We start from the raw sequence: 20,486 nt of genomic DNA on the forward strand, positions 1-20,486 counted from the left end.
TTCCCTTGCTTCTGCGCATGTCGGACCGCCCACCACTCCCTCTACCGGTGGTGCCGGATTTACTCACGCGGGCTCAAGGGTCCATAGTGCACCCGCACCCTCAGGGTCTGCACCTACAAGCATGGCTAATCCATGGCTCAGCTCCTTAAAGAGCACATGTACGGAGGGAGCACAACAAGTCCTGGAATGTAGCCGAAGGACCTCCACCAGGAGGACTTACAAGCAGAAAGGGACTCGATTCACAGCCTGGTGTTCCGCCAACCAGTTAGCTCCCCTTGACGATCCTATACCTGTAATACTAGAATACTTATTGCACCTCAAGAGAGGCGGGCTTTCTCTGTCCTCGCTAAAGGTTCACCTCGCCGCTATATCAGCCTTTCGGCATACAGAGGAAGGGCCCACGGTATTCGCCCATCCTATCGTTACCAGGTTCTTGAAGGGGCTGGTAAACCTGTACCCCACCTCGGAAACCGCTTCCACTACCGTGGAATTTGGACTTGGTGCTCAGCACGCTATCGGGTCCACCTTTTGAACCATTAGCCGCAGTTCCCATACGTCTCCTTACGATAAAAACAACCTTCCTCCTTGCAACTACGTCAGCCCGCAGGGTGAGTGAGCTCGCGGCAGTGATGGCAACTCCGCACTACACAGTATTCTCAAAGGAGGTGGTAACCTTAAGGCTGCGCCCAGCCTTTGTTCCAAAAGTCTCTTCGGAGTCCAATCTTAACGAGCCAATAGTTTTACCTGAAGCCTCACAGCTCCGGCAAGGAGGCACGCCTGCATCTCCTAGATGTGAGGAGGGCGTTGGCCTTCTACACAGACAGAACTAAGTCCTTCCGGAAAACGGACAGGCTTCTAGTCTCTCTTGCTCCCGGGTCAAAAGGAGAAGGTCTCTCTTCCCGGAGAATCTCAAAGCACATTGTGTCCTGTATAAAAACGTGCTTCGAACTTCGAAAGACTCCTTTGCTGGCCCCGCCCAAGGCTCACTCCACCAGGGCAGTGGCGGCGTCAACAGCCTTCTTCAAGGGCATTGCGTTAACAGACATCTGTAGAGCAGCGACCTGGTCATCCTATGACACCTTCGCCAAGCATTGTGCCCTGCCTCGGGTATTCTAAGAGGATACCCATCTGTCGACAGCGGTCCTCTCGGGGGTAAGCTGCACATAAACCGATTACCCACCTCATTACTTGGGTTACTGCTGGGTAGTCACCTATTGCGGAGCACCCAAGGGGACCACTTGAAGAAGAAAGAGAAGTTACTCACCTGTAGTAACGATGGTTCTTCGAGATGTGTCCCCGTGGGTGCTCCACCACCCGCCCATCCTCCCCGCTTCGGATCTCTGTCTACTGTTTTTCAGGAGCATCCGAGGTGGCTGGTCAAGGAACTGGCGGGGACCGGATTGTGCATGCGGCCGGGGGCGCGCAGGGGGGCGGCGCGCACCGGCACATGCGCGATCCAGGAGAAACTGCTGGAAAATTTCTGATCTGCGGCGCCGGGCGAGCCCAACACCTATTGTGGAGCACCCACGGGGACACATCTCGAAGAACCATCGTTACTACAGGTGAGTAACTTCTCTTTCACTCAGGTGACAGACAACTTCTCACAAGGTGGGTATTCTGTCTTTAATCTTTCAAAAAACAAAAACAAAAACCTGAACACTCATGAGAGGAGAGCTTAAAGCTTCCTTATTTTGATAAAAAGGAGTCCAAGTTCCCTGTTAGGGATGTTTCTTCCTTTGGCTTTTCTTCCCTTTATGTATACAGGATGACTGCACAACAGACCAAAGAGAAAGGATTAGAGAAACAAAGTGGGTGAAGTCATATCTTTTGTGGGATCAACCTCAAAAAAAAATAAATATTACCTCATCCATTTTGCCTTTTTAATATCCTGGGACTGACACTGCAACTACACTACACAGGCCAACAGAAAGGATGATTTTTGTGTCTTTGCCTTAGTGAAGCTACAACAAATGGGCTCTGCTCAGCTGCACAACAAATCTTTAGGATTCTGCTGATACTCTTTATGAAAGAATGAAGCATACAACCAACCTCTGGGCATCGACGCCAGAGATAATCATCCTCTATTCAGTATCGTTAACATGAAAGAAGATCTGGCTCTTCAAGCTACATTATTTTAAAAATTTAGTCTCTCTCTTTAGGAAGAGAGCCCATTAAAGACCTTTTTCCATATCTCAAAATGACATTTTTCCAGGAGAGACAGTCAATTACTCAGTGCTAATTGATAGCTCAATGATCTATATACACAGTACCTATTCTAAACACATTCCAGTGTCTCCAATCATTATCCCAGGAAAAGGTTCTGTACATTTCATCAGCTAACTTACTACAGAAAAGTAACTGTATTCAGACTATGAGAATCTGAAGTACAGCCAGTGAGTTTCAGAAGAGGCAAAATATTTTGTGATAGGAAAGGCAATAGGACGATGATAATGCATCTCTGTTAGCCAAAAGAGGTGGCATAATCACTGCCATGCCATCCAAAAATAGAACAGATGAAGTTTCCTTTTGGTGGATGAAACCCAGGTATAATATCTCCAGTAAGACAAAGCTTTCAAGTGTTATTTTCTTGTAAATACTTCAGAATGACACAAAGTAAGTTCCATCCCTCCCCACTAAAGCAACACATATCCACCCATCACCACCTTCCCCAGAAAACATTCAAGATTTTTTAAAAAACAATTGGAAGAGGAAAAAAGTATTTTTCCTACAGTATCTGCAAGAGAAGAAAGCAAAGCCAAGCAAAGCAAAAAAAGACAAATAATTTATACAGAAAGTGAACAAACTGATTTGTTTATCAAAAGTTTTGCTGCTAAAGTCTGGTACCAAGAGGTCCCCTAATGTATTAGGAGAAAAAGCAAAAAAAGTTTACTAATCAAGATCCACTAGGATCACAAACAGTAATGAAGTTTTGGATCTACTGACAAACAAAAGTGCTCAGTAGGTGGTGAGTGAAGAAACATGAAGTCTAAGGGTTTTGATTCAAGAAGAAAACTCCTCCAAGAGTCACTGCCTTTCTGGTATTCAAAAATGCAATTGTTTCTAAACATAAAACTGACAAGAGTTGTTGAAGTCATGTTGGTCTCAGAATATCAGCGGCAAGGTGGGTCAGATAGAATCTTCAGCTAGACAAGTTTTATGTTTATACAGAGCTTTTCTTCAGGCCTGGGAAACTTATTCGGGCCATCACAGCAAAATAAAAGATGTTTAAGTTGGTCCTATAAAAGGTATTACCTCACCCCCTTGTCTCTCTAAAGCCGCGTCTACACGTGCACGCTACTTTGAAGTAGCGGCACTAACTTCGAAATAGCGCCCGTCGCAGCTACACGCGTCGGGCACTATTTCAAAGTTAACTTCGACGTTAGGCGGTGAGACGTTGAAGTCGCTAACCTCATGAGGGGATAGGAATAGCGCCCTACTTCGACGTTCAACGTCGAAGTAGGGACCGTGTAGTCGTTGCGCGTCCCGCAACGTCGAAATTGCCGGGTCCTCCATGGCGGCCATCAGCTGGGGGGTTGAGAGACGCTCCCTCCAGCCCCTCAGCTCACTGGTGGCCGCATGGAGCGGCCCCTTAAAGGTCCCCTCCCCCTCCCTTCCTGTGCAGGAAGCTGAGGGATCGTGCAGGCAGCAGCCTGCACACGCGGCCAGCCTACACCTACCTCAGCCCCCCACCCAGCTGCGATGGCTGCCCGGCAGCCCCCCCCCAGCGCCCCCAGGGGACCGCCCCCCAAGGGGAGCCAGGGCTCACAGCCCAGCCAGAAGGGCAGCCAGGCTGCGAAGCGGCAGCGGGGCCCCTCCTGGACGGAGGCTGAGCTGCGGGACCTGCTGGGGCTCTGGAGTGAGGAGGAGGTGCTCCAGGTAATGGGGAGCAAGAGGCAGAACGCGGATGCGTTCGCTCGGCTGGCCGACGGCCTGGCTGCCCGGGGTCACCCTGCCCGCACTCCTGACCACGTCAGGAGTAAGGTGAAGGAACTGTGGCAGGGTTACTCCCGGGCCCGGGATGCGGCCAGCCGATCTGGGGCCGCCCCGGTCACTTGCCCCTTTTACAGGGAGCTCAGGGACATCCTGGGCCCCCGGCACACCTCCTCCCCTCCGGCCACCCTTGACACCTCGGCCGACGAGCCCCAGCAGGCCCTGCAGCTGGAGTCCGCCCCGGAGGCAAGCCCCGCACCCCGGGGGCCCCCCCAGAGGCCACCCCCGGGACATCGCGGCAGGAGGAGGAGGAGGAGGAGGAGGGGGGGGGGGGGGGCTCCTCCTCTGCAGAATCCGGGCTGCAGATCCTCCTCCTGCCATCCCGGAGCAGCAGCAGGGCCTCCGCCCCCCCGGGGATCTCCGGACCGTGGGAGCGGACCGACAGGTAGGTACCCCCCTCTGGTAGACACCCCTGGGCTTGAGGGGCAGGGGTAATAGATATGTGTCCAGGGCCCCCGACATGCTCACATGGCCATGGCCCCAAGGACACCAGGGCCATGGCCCTCACAGCACTGCATCAGCCCCTGCCCGCCCCCCCACCCCGCATGACAGTGCCATGCCCCATCCCCGGGCCAGGGGGGAGCGGAACCTCGGGGGCCCCCCGGGAGGAGGGGGTGGGACACCCCGCAGCAGCAGCAGCATGTGATGGAGTGGGGGGAGTGCAAAAGGGAGACTCAGGCTACATATGAGCAACAAGAGCCAAATAGCTCCCAGGGGCAAAGGAGGATCCTGGGGCTACAGCTGGCAGGTGACACCTCTGCCCTGAACAAACAGGAGGGAGGAGCCGAGCTGGCTTGGAATTGGGGGGGGAGGGCGGGGGCCACAGGTAGAGGCTAGGGGAAGGGAGAGCTGGAAGGCAGCCAGCCTGAGGAGGGGGAAAGCTGCGTCCCAGAGGGGCACCCCTTGGGGTCTTCTCCCTACGACGGGTTGGAAGGACTGTCTCTTCCGACAGCTGGTGCTGTCACTCCTGGGAGAAACTGGGCATCTGTGGCCTAAGAAACCTCTCCTGCTGTCAGACTCTGCGGGGTGAAGTGAGAGTCGCTCCCACCAGGGGACGGGGTGCAGGGCAGGGGGACCCCTGAACCCCATCCATCACAGCAGCATCTCCCGGGGACGGGGATGGGGAACCTGCAGCACAGGGCTGGGGGGACAAAGGCCACGGCTCGGGGCCCACACTAACGCCTGTCTCCATTCTTCTTCCCCCACTTCTCTCCTGTGTCCCGCACCTGCCCCGTCAGAAGGACCGGAAGAGAGCACCTGCGAGGCCTCAGTCATCCCCGAGAGCCCTCCAGGACCATCGCTCCAGGCCAGCCCCTCGGCTGAGGACCGACCGGCCCCACGGCGGGCTAGACAGTGGACCCCGCGCTACCACCCGCCGACAGCGACGGACCCCCAGCTGCTGGCCATCCACCGTCGGCAGCTGGAGGTCGCGGAGCAGCACCTGCAGTTGCAGGAGCGGGTGCTGGCCTGGCGCCAGGAGGCATGGGGGGCCTACATGGACACTTTTAACCGCTTGGTGGACTACTTGGCCCCCCATGCCGCGCCGGCCGCCGCATCGCCCGCCCTGCCTGCTCCACCAGCCCCACCACCAGCTGCTCCGCCCGTCGCTGTCCCGTCCGCCGTCGCCCCGCCACCCACCGCCGAGGGCCGGAGCGCCGAGGGACCCCTGGAGCCACCTGAGCCTCGCCGGGCATCCTACCTTCCAGTCCGGCCCGCCCCCACCCAGCCCCAGACAGGGCTGTGACCGCGGCGGGGCTCCCGGCCGCCAACGCCCAGTGCCAGGCTATAGGGGCGAGGGGCCTGGGACGTGGCCCCCCACCCTTGTATATAGTTTACAGTTATTATTTGTTGCCCCCCGTTTGCCCCGTCCCCCCCCTGTAAATAGTTCTCCCCTTTATCCTCCCTGGTTTTCTTTTTATTATTGAGGACACTGGTTTCTTTGTATTGTTTTATTTTTGTACATATTAGTTTTTTTCAACATGTTTGTACATAGTTTGTTTTTGGTTCAAATATTTACAGTTAAAAAAAAAAGGTTCTGAAACAAAAAGACGTTTAAGTTCAGCCACCAGTGCGTGCTGTCATTTGTCCAGGAAAAGTGGGAGGGGGGTGCGGAGGGGTGCTCCATGGTGTAGGCGTTGGGGCAGGAATGTGGTGGAGGAAGGGGCGGGCAGTAGGGGGCCTGGGCAGAGTTCACCCCACGGCCTCTTCATCAAAATGGGCCCGCAGGGCCTCCTGGACCCGGGTCCCCTCGGGGTCCACCTGCCGACTGGGGACAGCAGGTGGCTGGACGTCTGCCCTGCCGGCCTCCGCAGCCCAGCCCTGGAAAAAGGTGTCCCCCTTGCTCTCCACCAAATTGTGCAGGGAGCAGCAGGCACCCACAATCTGGGGGATGTTGTTGGGGCCCGCATCCAGGCGGGTCAGGAGACATCTCCAGCGTCCCTTCAGGCGGCCAAATGAGCGCTCCACCACCTGGCGCGCACGGTTCAGGCGCTCGTTGAAGCGCTCCTGGCTAGCGGAGAGATGGCCCGTGTAGGGGTGCATGAGCCACGGCCGGAGGGGGTACGCCGCATCTGCAATGACGCAGAAGGGCATGGTGGTGTCCCCCAGAGGGATCTCCCGCTGGGGGATGTAGGTCCCCGCCTCCAGCCGGCGGCACAGGCCCGAGTTCCGGAAAACCCAGGCGTCGTGGGTGCTGCCAGGCCAGCCCACATAAATGTCCTGGAAACGTCCCCGGCTGTCCACCAAGGCCTGGAGGACGACAGAATGGTAGCCCTTTCGATTCATGTAGCGTCCTCCACTGTGATGCGGGGCGCGGATGGGGATGCAAGTCCCATCCAGAGCCCCGAAGCAGTTGGGGAAGCCCAGGGTGGCAAAGGCCGCGATGGTGGCATGTGGGTCCCCCAGCCTCACGAGCCTGTGCAGGAGCATGGTGTTGATGGCACGCACAACCTGCAGAGAAAGCACATGGGACAGCACCAATGAGGGGTGAGCAGGGTGTGCGTGGCCCTGCCCTGGCCTCCCCTCCCCTCCCCTGCCCTCCTCTGCCCGGGCCCCCCTCCCCTGCCCTGCCCTCCCCCCGTGGGTTCTCTTACCTCCATGAAGACAGCCCCGATGATGGCCTTGCTGACACCAAACTGCTACCCCACGGATTGGTAGCTGTCGGGAGTGGCCAGCTTCCAGACAGCGATGCCGACCCGTTTCTGCACTGTGAGGGCACGCCGCATGGCAGTGTCCTGGTGCCTGAGTGCGGGGGTGAGCCACTGGCACAGCTCCAGAAATGTCTGCCGGCTCATCCTGAAGTTCCTGAGCCAGCGGTCGTCGTCCCACTCCCCAAGAACCACCTGCTCCCACCAGTCGGTGCTGGTGGGGTAGCTCCACAGCCACCGGCGTGTGAGGCGGGGGGGGGAGGTGCTGCAGGGTTAGGGGTTGAGCCCTGCTGCCCTGGGGGCATCTCCTCCTCCGGTGTACCAAGGAGGTGCTCAGCTGCCTCCCGCATGGCACGGAGCAGGGCAAGCCCTGCTTCTGCCGGGAGGGCTGGGTGGACCTCTGGCTGCTGCTGCTGCTGCTGGGGGTCCATGACTGCGGCGCCTGGGGTCTGTGTGCCTATGGCTCCTCAGACCGCGTGCTGTGCAGGCTGAGTGTGTCTGGGAGGGGCCCTTTAAGGGAGCGGCTAGCTGTTGCCCCAGAAGCGCTAGTCCGCCCTGTGACCCTGTCTGCAGCTGTGCCGGGCATCCCTATTTTGATGTGTGCTACTTTGGCGTGTAGACGTTCCCTCGCTGCGCCTATTTCGATGTTGGGCTGTGCAACGTCGAAGTTGAACATCGACGTTGCCGGCCCTGGAGGATGTGTAGACGCTATTCATCAAAATAGCCTATTTCGATGTCTCTACTTCGAAATTAGCTACTTCGATGTAGCGTGCACGTGTAGACGTAGCCTAATAAAGCAAAGAGCTAAGACCTCAGTCAGCAAGATGTTTAAGCACAGGATTAATAACCTTGCTGAACTGAGCCCCACATGAAAAGGCAAAGATGATAACCTGGAATGTCATTTAGAGCTAGGCTGATGTAGAACTGTAACCAGGAGTTCCACTGCTAAATGACAGAAAGACCGACCACTGAAGCAATAGCTATGAAAGAAGTACAGAGTACGAAAGCAAGCATGGATGATCTCTAATGATGTTAACTATGCAGAACTTGGAGATAAATGGAACTCTTGTCAAACCTCCTGTATGCCACTCCACCTATAAACAAATTTTTAAAAACCTAGTGGGAGAGTATCCCAGCTTGAGTCTCTTCCCCTTTGCTTTCTAAAAATGCTCTGGGAGTTCCATAGTTTAGTGTGCTGCCACTATAGCTCCAGTGGTATGAACCCAGAAGGGAAATAGCAATTTTATACTATATCTTAGCCAAATCTGAACAAAATTTCATTAGAATCAAAAAAGGCACTTCTGAAGTCTCAGTGTCAAACTCTATGTCAAATACCAAACTCTCGCTGTTAAATATCAAAGGTCTATTGCACACTAGGGAGACATAAGAACTCTTCAAAATAGAAAGATTACACAAATTCATTATAATGGAAAGTATTAGACAAACTAAACAGAGGGATCACTACCACATTCCCCATTAATGTATTCCATATATATAAATGCACCAGTTACATAGCAGTGAGATCTGTCATAGAGATTATCATGTTCGTATATCTGTACCATCTGCATTCTCCCCATTAACCCAATACTACTAGCTTTCTATGCTTCTGAACTACTTTCAATCCACTTACAAAACAAGAACATTAAAAGGTTTTCCTTCCCGCCAGGCCTCAAATTTAAAAACTGTAAGTCCCCCTAATATGAAAATACTGGGTCACTAACAGGTTTAAAATCTAGTATCTTGTGCCCTACCACTAATTATGTCTAGAAAGAGAGTATTTTCTTCTGTTTCCAAATGGTGAAGTATATCTGTTTCTACCACAGTACACAGTGATCTGTATTGCATCAGACCTAAAACTGTGCTACTATTCTGGAAAAGTTGTTTTTAGGAAAATGTAAAAATTACATAACCATTTTTATAATTTTTGGACTGATGGCACTCCCGGCTTTACCGGTAGAGGAGAAACAAAAACATTTATCAAAACTTGTAAATGTTTTAAAAACATTTTTGCTTGAAAAAAATGAGGCAAATGGAAAAGATTTAAAAAGATAAAACATTGTAGAAGATTTTACTAATGTAAAATGATTTGCATAACCTAGTCATGGAGCTGCCACACTCAAGTACTGCCGTTAAGCAAATTCATTCCAATGAAGATTTTATACCATGCTGCATTACATCTACCTCACATATTGCCTATAAAATAACACTTAACACTACCTGTAACAAATTATGAGGCAATGAAAGGTAAGGCAAGAGAAAAGATGTTGAGAAGCTAAGTGGTTATAAAAAGAGCAGATTCTTTGCTATATTGAAAATGAAAATGGACTTGACAATATCCTTTCTTTTTAAAAGTTCAGGAAATTTTATGCAGGCTTTCCCTGCACTGCTTTAGTGACAAACCATTAACATAGTTTCAACATTTACTACCTTCACGCCAGAGTACATTTTCCTATCAACTTGAATTTTAAAAAATCCCAACTGTTTATTGCTATTCCAGCATAACTCTCTTAACTTTGAAAAACATGAAGTTACATGGTAGACGATGACTATTATAAAGAATAGGTTAGCCTTCTAAGAGTAGATGATTATGCAAACTGAATTCTGATAGAAACCGTGTCAGAGAACTAAACTATTTGCCTTCCTTTATAAATGTTGCTCATGGAAAGAAAGATATTGATAAGGAATACAATATTACAGAAAAGATTTCTTCCTGTGTCAGATTCTTAGTGATACCTAGCTAATCCAGGTACTTCATTACTAACAAGTTCCAGCTACTAATTCTGCATATGTACAGAAAATATGAGAATGGAAAAGAAGCCAAGATAAAAACACAAATTAGAAAAAAAAAAAAACAGTATAGTTTCACACATGCAGATTTTCTTCTCAGGCTTCAATAAATGCTTAATTTTTTTTTTAAATTAAAAAGAAAAGATAGTAAATTAAACCCAGTGCATTAAATACTGGGTCATTTACCTTCAAATAAACTGAGGTCTCTTCGTAGCCTTGGTCCATAAAGCCCTTCTAAAATACTTTCAAAACCTGAAAACAAAAGAAATGTAAAGTGGTGAACAAAACCCTTTACATTGCAAAATAAATCAAGCAACACAGATGGCATACCGGGGCAAATACTTCTTAAATGTATACCGCAACTAAAATTAGTTATAATTTACTGTGTAGAAATACTTTTTCCTTTCTCTACAGTGCTGTTCAACAGAATTAGAAGATCAACCTAGACAAGGCAATTGCCATGCATACTGAATCAGCCTATTAAGCCATGCCCCAACAACCTTATCAGACTTAAAAATAACTACAAGGTGAGATGATTAACCTCATAGCTTCTCCACAAATTAAGTAGTATATTCATTTCATTGGAACGTAGGTTCCTCCATGACAAAAATGTGAGTTTCAAAATAAAAAGACATTAGCTTAGAGCCTCAGAATTATATTACTGAATATGCATTCTAAGAATATGAATTTCTACAAGTGTTTCAATTATGAACTTGTCTAGACTATCACAAAGCTTTTCGCTTTTTGAACTATGTCCAAAACTAGCACATTTACCCAGTGTTGCACAGGTCCTTAAAAGGGGGCTCAAGTCAGGGGGCTGGTGAGCGTGGGGAATGCTGTAGTCAGGGTTGAGTGGTGGGGGTGAACAGGTGCCCAGGGCAGGGGGTTGGTATGTATAAGAGGCAGGAGCCAGTGGCGACCACACTTTCCAAGCAGCTGTTCCCTTGGGGTGGTCATGGCAAGAAGCATGCAGCCCAAGTGGTGATTCTCTGTGACTGGACATGGCAAGGACCATGCTGGCATGTCAGTGGCTCCCCAGGGCTGACTGGGGTGGCAGGGGCAGAGCTGCCTGGGGAGGTGGCTTCCCAGGGCTAGCACCTCACTGCCCCACCCCGTCCCCTGCTGCTCCAATGGTATAACAGTTGTCCTGGTGAAGATCTGTGGCCTGTTGCTTCCCCCATCTCTCCCACCCTTGCTGGTCATTACACAGTATGACTGCCCTTGCTAGCAACTCCTTTCCTTTCCATGTTGTGAAAAACAATCTCATTCAATGCACACCCACCCCATTATCCTGGCACAACAAAACACTTATTCTGTTGTAATTTGTAAGAGGAAGCTGCATACCAAATTTGGTGGTCCTAGCTTGTTTAGGAGAAGTTCTTGAACAAACATAAAGAGACATAGAAAAACCTCTCTAAAACATAAGGTAGATTACATAATGGTTGTTCCCCCCTCCCTCTCTTTATATTTTCCAATAATTCTGCCTGGTATCTGACAAAGATATTTTAAAATTAAGGATGAAACCAAATTATTTTGAAGATTTACTCGTTTACCTTAAGCACACAGAAATAGCAATTCAATAAGAATAAAATTGAGGAAAAGATGAAGTGTCAGGAGGCAACTCACAAGAGGAAGCAGAATACGCCATTCAAGTCTACTGCAGGCAGTAGGCAGGGCAAGGATTTGCAACAGTTCAAGTGGCAGGAGGGAGTCACACAGTTTACACAATACAACTTCAGCAGAGTTAAGTTACATCACACTAAGCTATGCTATGTGTGAATAAGCCACCCCTCCAAGTGACATAAGCTAAAATGACCAAAGTGACTGTGTGGACACCAACACAACTACCAACTGCAGGGTCTCAAATTATTCAAACAGAAAAACTCACTCCTCTCTGCCTAGAGCAGTGGTCCCCAATCTCTTTGATGCCCAAAGTCACTTTGGAATTTAAGGACAATCCAAGATCTACCCTGCCCCTTCCTCAAGGCCCTGCCTTGATCGTTCCTGCCCCCAGTCACTTTTACTGGGCTGGGTCAGAGGATAATGGGGTTTGGAAGTGGACTGGGGTACAGGGGGTATGGGTACTGGCTCTGGAAGGGGGCTCAGGGCTAGGGCTTGGGTTGCAGCAGAGAGAATGAGTACTAGCTCCGAGAGGACGATCAGGGCTGGAGCAGATGCCTGGTGTACAGAAGTGAGTTTGGAGTGCTGGAGGGGGTAGATATGCTGACTTGTGGGGGGCAGCCAATGTTGGGGCAGAGGGCTGAGTTGCAGGACTAGGTTCAGGGTGCAGGCTCAGAGGGGAGTCAGAAGTAGTCATGGCATCATATCTTGAAAAGTAAGAGAGTTATGAAAGGTAGGCAATGGTTTTTAATTCTAGTGCTTACTCATGTGCATTCCATTCTAGGCAACTCTCAAGAAGTATCTTTCGAGGTGGGCTCAGAGATCTGTCTTGTGACTTGCAGTACTACTCGACTGAAGGCAGCATTGTCCTGGGCCCGGTAAGTGTATAATGAGACAAGAATGTGCTGATGGATGACCAGATGGCTGCCCTCCAGATGTCTTGGGCAGACACTTGGGCAAAAAAAGCTGTGGATGATCCTTGTGCCCTGGTTGAATGGGTAGGTATGATTGCCAGAAGTGGCATCCTTACTTGATTATAGCAGGAGTGAATGCAGGCAGTGATACATAAAGAGATTCTTTGAGTCGACATTGGATGAATTGTTAGCCTGTTGGCCACCACAACAAACAATTGCATTAACTTGTGAAATGGCTTGGTCATTTCAATGCAGAAGGCTAGAACCACCCTCCTCCAGTTAGGGAAGGCTATTTATCTTCATCCTCCTGCTTGTGTGGCCTTTTCTGAGGGGGGGGAGAAGGAGAGCAAAGGGGCGGGGTGGGAAATGACTGGCAGGTAAATGTCCTGGCCCGTATGAAACTGAGAAAAAAAAAACCACCCAGGGCAGGAAAGCCAGATGTGGCTGCAGCTATAGGGAAGTTCCAAGGTAAATCACTATAAATGTCAGAGACCTGGTGGACAGATGTTATGACAAACAGAAATGCAACCTTCCAGAACAGGAGAAGAAAAACAGAAAGCCCGAGTCTTTACTAGGGACTCTTTACTAAGAGTCATAACAGCACAAAATTTGAGTTCCATCATGGAATGGGGTCATTGATGTGTGGAAAGAGGCGTTCAAGGCCCTTGAGGAACCTGGAAGTCACATCTTGGACCAAAACCAACCTATTAAGTGACAGATGGAAGGTAAAAATAGCAGTCCAAGTGGACATTGACAGATGAAAGGGACAGGCCCTGGAGCCTGAAATGCAGAAGGTAGCCCAGCATCACCTGCTGCAAAGCCCACTTGTACCTTTATCCAAAGGTCCAAATAAACCACTTCCTTTTTGCCAGGAAGGTTGCTTTTTGACTTTCTGCTGCCTGGCAGGAGTTGCTGAACAGCAACCAAACACTCCTGCTTCTCCACATTTAACCATGCAGCAACCATATTATCAGGTGCAATGCCATCAGGTTTGGATGTAGAAGATTGCCATAGTTGTAGGGCAGCAGGTCTGGCCTGACAAACAGTCAAAATGCAGCAGCCACCAAGAGATTCAGCACCTTGCCAAACCAGTGCTGGTACAGCCAAGCCAGCACTATAAAGGATCACCTTTGCCCTGTCTTGCTTGATTTTCATGAGAAATCTATGAATCAGTGGCACTTGAGGGAAGGTGTACAACAGAGTTGCTGACCACAGGATCAGAAAACTGCCTGACAGGAAGCTTCTGTCAATACCCTGAATTAGGCAGAAAAAGAGACAGTTACTTCCGTAACTGGCGTTCTTCAAGATGTGTTGCTCACGTCCATTCCAACGTAGGTGCACATGCATGCGCATGCCCAGTTGCCGGAAGTCGCTTTCCTCTAGCCAGTAGCCATCACGTTGGTGTGGTGCCCCCTGAAGTGGTGCCAATGTGGTGGTCATTATAGGCACAATCCAACACACCCCTTCCTCCCACTCCATTTCATCTTGCCAGCTACGCCAACAGTGGGGAAAGGCGGAAGGGTTTTGGAACAGGCAGGAGCAACACATCTTCAAGAACACCAGTTCGGTAGTAAGTGACTGTCTTTTCTTCTTCGAGTGATTGATCATGTGCATTCCAAGGTGAATACAAGCTGACATTAGGAGGTAGGATCGGAGCCTCAAAATGCATTTAGAGCAGCCCAACCCACTGCACTATCCTCCCCATTGTGCTGCGTGATCGCGTAATGGGCTGCAAACGTACATATGGAAGACAAGGTGGCTGCCCTACAGATTTTCTGAATATGGACATGGGCTAAGAATGCTGCTGAGGACACCTGCACCCTTGTAGAAGGAGCCCTGATTGGAGGAGAGGACACTCCTGCTAATGCAAGCCACTATTCAGGAGGAAATCCTCTGGGAGGAAATTGGGTGGCCCATCATCCTGTCCACCACCAAAACAAAGAGCTGTTGTTAACTTTATAAAAAGGTTTGGTCCCATCTATATGAAAAGCTAAGGCTCTACAGATATCTAAGGTGTGTAAACTCGCTTCCTCAGAATCACATAAGGTTTCAGATAAAACACAGGTAATGAAATATCCTGACTACATGGATAGAGACCACCACCTCCGGCAGGAAAGCAGGAGGGGGTCTCAATCTAACCTTGTCCTTGTGGAACACAGTATAGAGTGGTTCCACTGCAAGAGCCCTCAGACACCCTTTTGGACAATGTGACAGCCACCAAAAAAGCTGTTTTGTAACTTAGAAACAGCAGGGAGCAAGAGGTTCAAAATGGGGCTGCATCACCTTTGCCAATACCAAATTAAGGTCCCATGAGGTAAGGGGGTCTCTCACTCGTGGCTTAACCCTCTCAAGGACTTTCATGAATCTCCTTACTACCAGGTCTGAGAACACCAACAAAAACCCTGGGCCAGAATGAAAACCAGAAAGTCTGTCAAGTGAACTTTAATGGAGGATAGGAATAGCCCCGCCTGACTCAGGTGCCACAAATAATCCAGAATTGAAGGGATTGTGGCCTGCAAAAGGGAATAACCCCTTCTGGGACATCCAAATGGAAAGAGTCTTTTTCACTTTGCCAAGTAAGTGGCCTTCATGGAAGGTTTTCAACCCACACTGGATCTCAGCAGGAAAGTTCCATGGCACTCAGCCATGAAGCTTCCATACTGTGAGGTGTAGGGATAGGAGATTAGAGTGCTGAAGCTGCCCCTCCTTCTGCATCAATAGGTCCGAGCATAACAGGAGTGTTATCAGATTGCACACCAACAAGTCCAACAGATCTGAGTATCAATGCTGCCTGGCCCACACCAAAGCAACTAGGATTATAGAGGCCCTGCATGCTCAAGTTTTGGAGGACCCTGTGGACGAGGGGAACCAGAGAGAACACACACAGCAGCAGGCTTGCCCCGGATTCACTGAATGCATCTGCCCAGGATACCAGATTCTTGTTCTGGTAGGAAAAAAAGGTTTGGAATTTCATATTGAGGTGCGTGGCAAAACAGGTCCATCTGGGGATAGCCCCAAACTTGGAAAACTGAGTGCAGCACATGTGAATGAAAAGACCATTCGTAGTTCATGAAGGACCTGCTGAAGTGATCCACTATAGTATTGTGGACCCCAGGTAAGTAATTGGTTTGCATGAGAATTCGGTGCTGAATGCAAAACTCCCACAGCCTGATGGCCTCGTGACACAGGGGAGAGGAGCATGCATCCCTCCTCCCCCTGCCCCCATCTGTTGGTATAATACATTGCTGTCATGTTATCAGTGAATACAGACATGCAATGCCCCTCTAGGTTGTCCCAGAACACCTTCCACACCAATCTGATTGCCCTGAGCTCCCTCACATTGATGTGGACCTTGAGGTCTGACGTGCCATATACAGCCTGAGTTTGGTGCTCTCTCTGATGTGCCCCCCAAATTAAGTATGATGCATTGGTTACCAGAGACAAAGATGCTTGGGGCGGCCTGAAGAGTAGCTCCCCATACATTGCCTGTAGAGTAGCTCCCCACACATTGTCCAAGCATCCAGCCACCAATGCAGAGTCCGCAGTCCCTGCTGCAGCAATGTCACTAACTTGTCTCTGTCATCCCTCACAGGGTGGTAAATGGAAGCAAGCCACTACTGAAGGTGATGTAGAGATTTAGAGTTCAATCCTTGAGGAGGCCACTTAGAAGTTTGGCACAAATAGATTAAAAAAAAAAATCTGTCGGGGTGGTTAGGGTTAGGGTTAGGGTTAGGGTCCTGCTGCGAGTGCAAAACCTGGCCATCATGGTGGGGACCTCGATGGCGTCGTCTATGATGCTGGCCATAGCCTGGAACCTGCTCTCTGGCAGGGACGCCTTGACAAGCACTGTGCCCAAGAGCCTCCACAAACTCTATTCTTCTAGTGGGGACAAGTGTCAACTTCACTTTGTTTACCAGAAAGCTGAGACTTTCAAAAGTGACAGATAAAATTTATATGCTGGTGAACTTGAGCCCTTTGACCAACCAGTCATCCAGATGCGGGAACAACTGGACTCCAGGCCTCCTGAGGAAGACTGCAACCACTGCCATGCACTTGGTGAAGACCCTTGAAGCTGTCGACAGGCTGAATGGAAGGACTGTGAACTGATAGTGTGGGGCAGAAAGCTAGGTACAAAGTGAACTGGGTAGCACATCCCCTTCCTACCATGCAAAGGACCCCCGGTTCGATGTTATACATCACCAAGCGGGGTAGAAAGGCGATCGGCAGAACAAAGTAAAGGGCATGCTGGATTCAATATGGGGAATGGTGTGTTGCTCCGAACTGCACCTTCAAAGATTAGATTTCAGCTTGACGGGGACTTCTGCTGCCATAGGCCCTGGCCTGGCTGATTGGAGCACTTCTTACCACTGTGACCTCACGCCTAGGCTGCTGAGGGAACCGCCTAGAGGGAGAGTGCGAGTTAAAATGTCTGCGCTGGGTGCAGGACTATGAAGCCCCAGAGACCTTAGGGTGGTCCTAGAGTCCTCAAGACCTTGCAGGCTTTATCTGTTCTTTTAGAAAACTATGTCACCCCTCGAAGGTTAATCGTCTGCTGCACTTCATGTGACAGGCAGGACCCCTGAAGCCAAGCCCTTGTCTCATGGCGACCTCCAATACCATAACTCGGGTTGCTGCATCAGCAGCATCCAGGGCAGCTAGTAGGGCCACACATGAAATCAGTTTGTTCTCCTCCACAATTGCCATACAGTCAGGTTTAGCATCTTGGGGAACAAATTCTATAAATTTTGAGAAGGAGAACACTGTATTGTAGGAGTATCTGCTCACTAAGGCTTTTGGCTTGGCTATGAGCAGCTGCAGCCCTCCAATTGAATAAACTTTCCTCCTGCATGAAACCAATCATTCTGTCTATTTTTGGGCAAGGGCCCCTGAAACCCTTGTCTCTCCCTGTGGTTGGCAGCAGTTATGACCAGGAAGTGGGGAGCAGGGTGGGTGAACAGGTGCTCATTCCCCACGGAGGGGACAGAGTACTTTCTCTCATTTTTGGTCACTGTGGGCTGGACTGATGCCAGCTTCTGCCACATGGTCTTAGCGGTTTGGGCAATGACCTTTATGGGAGACAAGGCCACTCTAGCGGGACCCAATGAGGATAAAATATTTCATTGGGTCAGCCTCATCCTTGACTTCCTCTGCCTGAACCCCCAAGCCCTGGGCCACCAGGCGGAGCAGCTGCTGGAAGGCTCATCTGTCCTCCAAGACCAGGGAAGCGGAAGAATCAGTAACCACTTTGTCTGGGGAGGAGGAGGAGAAGAGAAGGTCCCCACTTGCACCGAGCAGCCTATGTCCACGGCCCCCAATGGGTCTGGAGCGCTGGTCACCTAAGGTGCAGTGGAAACAGCTGTAATGCCAGCATCGTTGAGTCCACAGGGGATGGGGCTGAGGAGCGCACTGCTGAAGGAGGAGCTGTAGGAACTGCCAATGCCAGTGGCATCTGAAGCCCACCAGGGCCCCTACGTGCCGGCACCAGCGGAGGAGGTGGCAACAACACCACTGGAGCAGATGCTGGCATTAGCTCTGAGGGGGTCAGAGCCAAGGAGACAGACGGTGCAAACAAGGACCACTGCGTGGAGAGAGGCTGCTCCAACAACGCATCTCATGGCAGCACTCCTAGTGAAACCGATGGTGCCAAATGCAGTACTGGGGAAGCTCCCAATGCTGCCAGTAGCAACGAGGGACTAGGACTATGGCCAGATAAAATGCCTCTGAGACTCATGAAATACCCACGGGGTCCAAAAGGGCCATTGTGGTGCCATCTGTCAGTTCAGTGACCATTCTCCCTGTGCCAAATGCTGAGTCCACTAGGAGGAAGATTGAGCACTCCTACTCTGACTCCTGCTTCTCCAGTTCAAGCAGTACTCTGACTCGTATGCCTCCAACATTAAAGACAAAGGTGGCACCTGACACTCAGGTGTTGGCATCGGCACTGATTGGGATCATGTCTGCGCCAGCACCAAGGTCCCTGCTGGGGCTGGGGGAGAAGGTGGTCATAGCCAGCTTGCCCTGAGACAGAAGACAACTCAGCACCTGCCTCAGGGGCATCGGCCCCTTTGGCTGTGAGAGGGACGCCATGATCTGGAGCAGGCTCTATGCTGCTCTGAACACCTGGCATTGATACTCGGTGTTCCAAGGCATGCCCATGGCACGGCTCAGCCGATTGTGCCTCAGGCTCCTCCCTGCATTTTGGCATCACAGGGGAGTGGCCCATCATGCCTCTTCTTTCTGCAAGTCATTGGGGACTGCGATTTACGTCACCTAGAAGGGTGAGGGGCTGGCCCTTCACCGCAGTGCCGGGCCCCCTTCTCCTTTGCTGGTGTCATGGCCAAGCTTGGTGCCGGCGCGCTCCACACCAAATATGCTGTGCTCAGCCTGGCAGATGAGGACTTCTATGACTGGAGAGCTGCCTCCATCAGAAGGACCTTCAGGCACTGCACATCCTTTAAGGTCTTGGGTTTAAACATCCTACAAACAGGACAGTGATCCTGTTGGTGACTCTTGCCTAAACACTCTAAGCAGGAGGAGTGAGGGTCACCTTTCGGCACACGCTTGCCACAATCTTCACAGACCTTGAAGCTCAAGGACTTTGGCATGCCCTGATGCTGAGACCATGACAAGGGGAAACTAGCCCCCTACTCAGGTCCAACCAACTACTCTAACAATTAAATTACTGAACTATGTAACTACTAACTATGAACAATGAATTAAACTATCAAGATATAAGAACTAAAGCTACCAGCTACAGATGAGTGCTCGCGCAACTGAAGGGCAGTTCCAGCAACCGACACAGCATCAGGAAGGAACTGAGTGGCGGGAGGGGGCTTGTGCCTCTATTGGCCACCATATTGGCACCACTCCAGGGGACACCACACTGACCAGATAGCTACCAGCTAAGAGAAAAAGACTTCTGGCAACTAAGCCGGTGTGCGTACCTACATTGGAATGCACATGATCACTCACTCGAAGAATGTAGAATTTCATGTTCTGCCTGGACATAAACAGGATCACCTGGGGAATTCTGGCCTTTTAGACAATGAAGTTGACCACTTCCACATGAGGGGGCTGATCATGGTGAGATGAGAAGGTCGTGCAGACATGATCTGCAAAGCATTCCTGGCCCTGGGAGGTGTGCGGCTACTAGGTGGATACTGTGGTTGTATAAAGAAGTTCCAAAGGCTGAGAGCTTCCCAGCACAAGGCAGAAAACTTAGTCCCACCTTACCTTATTGATATGGAACAGACTGCCTGAATTACCCATCAGGATCAAAATCTGGATATTTTGTATCAGGAACTGGATTTTTTGAGAGAGATAGGAAAGGCTTGGCAAGCCCAGTGAACCACTCTGAGCATCCCAACATCAAGGTGTAAGGAGAAACTGTGACTCACCCAGAACTCTTGAGGTATAAGATTGCCCAGGTAGGTTTCTGATCTCCAAAGCCTCAGACCTGGAATGAGAGTCTTCCCAGGTACTCCTTGAAATCATTGGGAGACCGCTCATTTCCAAGTGGCCTGGAATTGCTTTGTCTGGAAGTGACAAAGATGACTCCCAGCAGGAGCAGCAGCTTCCCTTTGCTAGTCAAGGGACAGAACCATAAGTATCAAGACTTATCCTGCGACCATTGCATCAGATTTGGCGTTGTACTCTGACTTAGGAGCTAGATGTGGCAGACAGCTTATCTGACATGGCTTGGGAAAAATTGCAGGAGTGTAGGCCTGCTTAACAGGTATACAAACACACTAAGCAGGCCATCGCTCCTGCCCCCAAGCTGTTGCCGCAACCACAAGAGCTGAGCCAGTCCTGTGGGTTGGGTGTGACTTGCCTTTTACGAGGAGGGGCTAAAACTCCCTTTCAGGGTCAGGCCACTGCCCTTCAGATGACCAGAGTAAAGTCATAATTGCCCAACTCTGCCAACTGACCCATGTCAGTAACCAGTAAGGAGAAGGCAAGGAGTGGTACCTGCCCAAACAGCAATATCATGGAGCCGAAGAATGGTGCCGTGACCATGATAGATCCCAAA

At 50.5% G+C, this 20,486-nt stretch overlaps 1 protein-coding gene across 7 annotated transcripts in view; it reads right to left on the minus strand.

Annotated features, from left to right (window-relative positions):
- The window catches only part of LCORL (ligand dependent nuclear receptor corepressor like), a 156,644-nt gene that overhangs the window by 77,665 nt on the left and 58,493 nt on the right, over window positions 1–20,486 (minus strand). For 6 of the 7 annotated variants that reach the window (XM_074992547.1, XM_074992541.1, XM_074992540.1 and 3 more), the window contains exon 2: window positions 10,110–10,175. In XM_074992547.1, the coding sequence (XP_074848648.1) occupies window positions 10,110–10,175 (66 nt within the window). Of the gene's footprint in view, window positions 1–10,109; window positions 10,176–10,253; window positions 10,367–20,486 lie in introns of those variants that run through there. The other variant, XM_074992543.1, reaches the window with a different exon arrangement.

The sequence above is a fragment of the Carettochelys insculpta genome, chromosome 4 (assembly GCF_033958435.1).
Source record: "Carettochelys insculpta isolate YL-2023 chromosome 4, ASM3395843v1, whole genome shotgun sequence".
In the NCBI taxonomy this organism is placed as follows: domain Eukaryota; kingdom Metazoa; phylum Chordata; order Testudines; family Carettochelyidae; genus Carettochelys; species Carettochelys insculpta.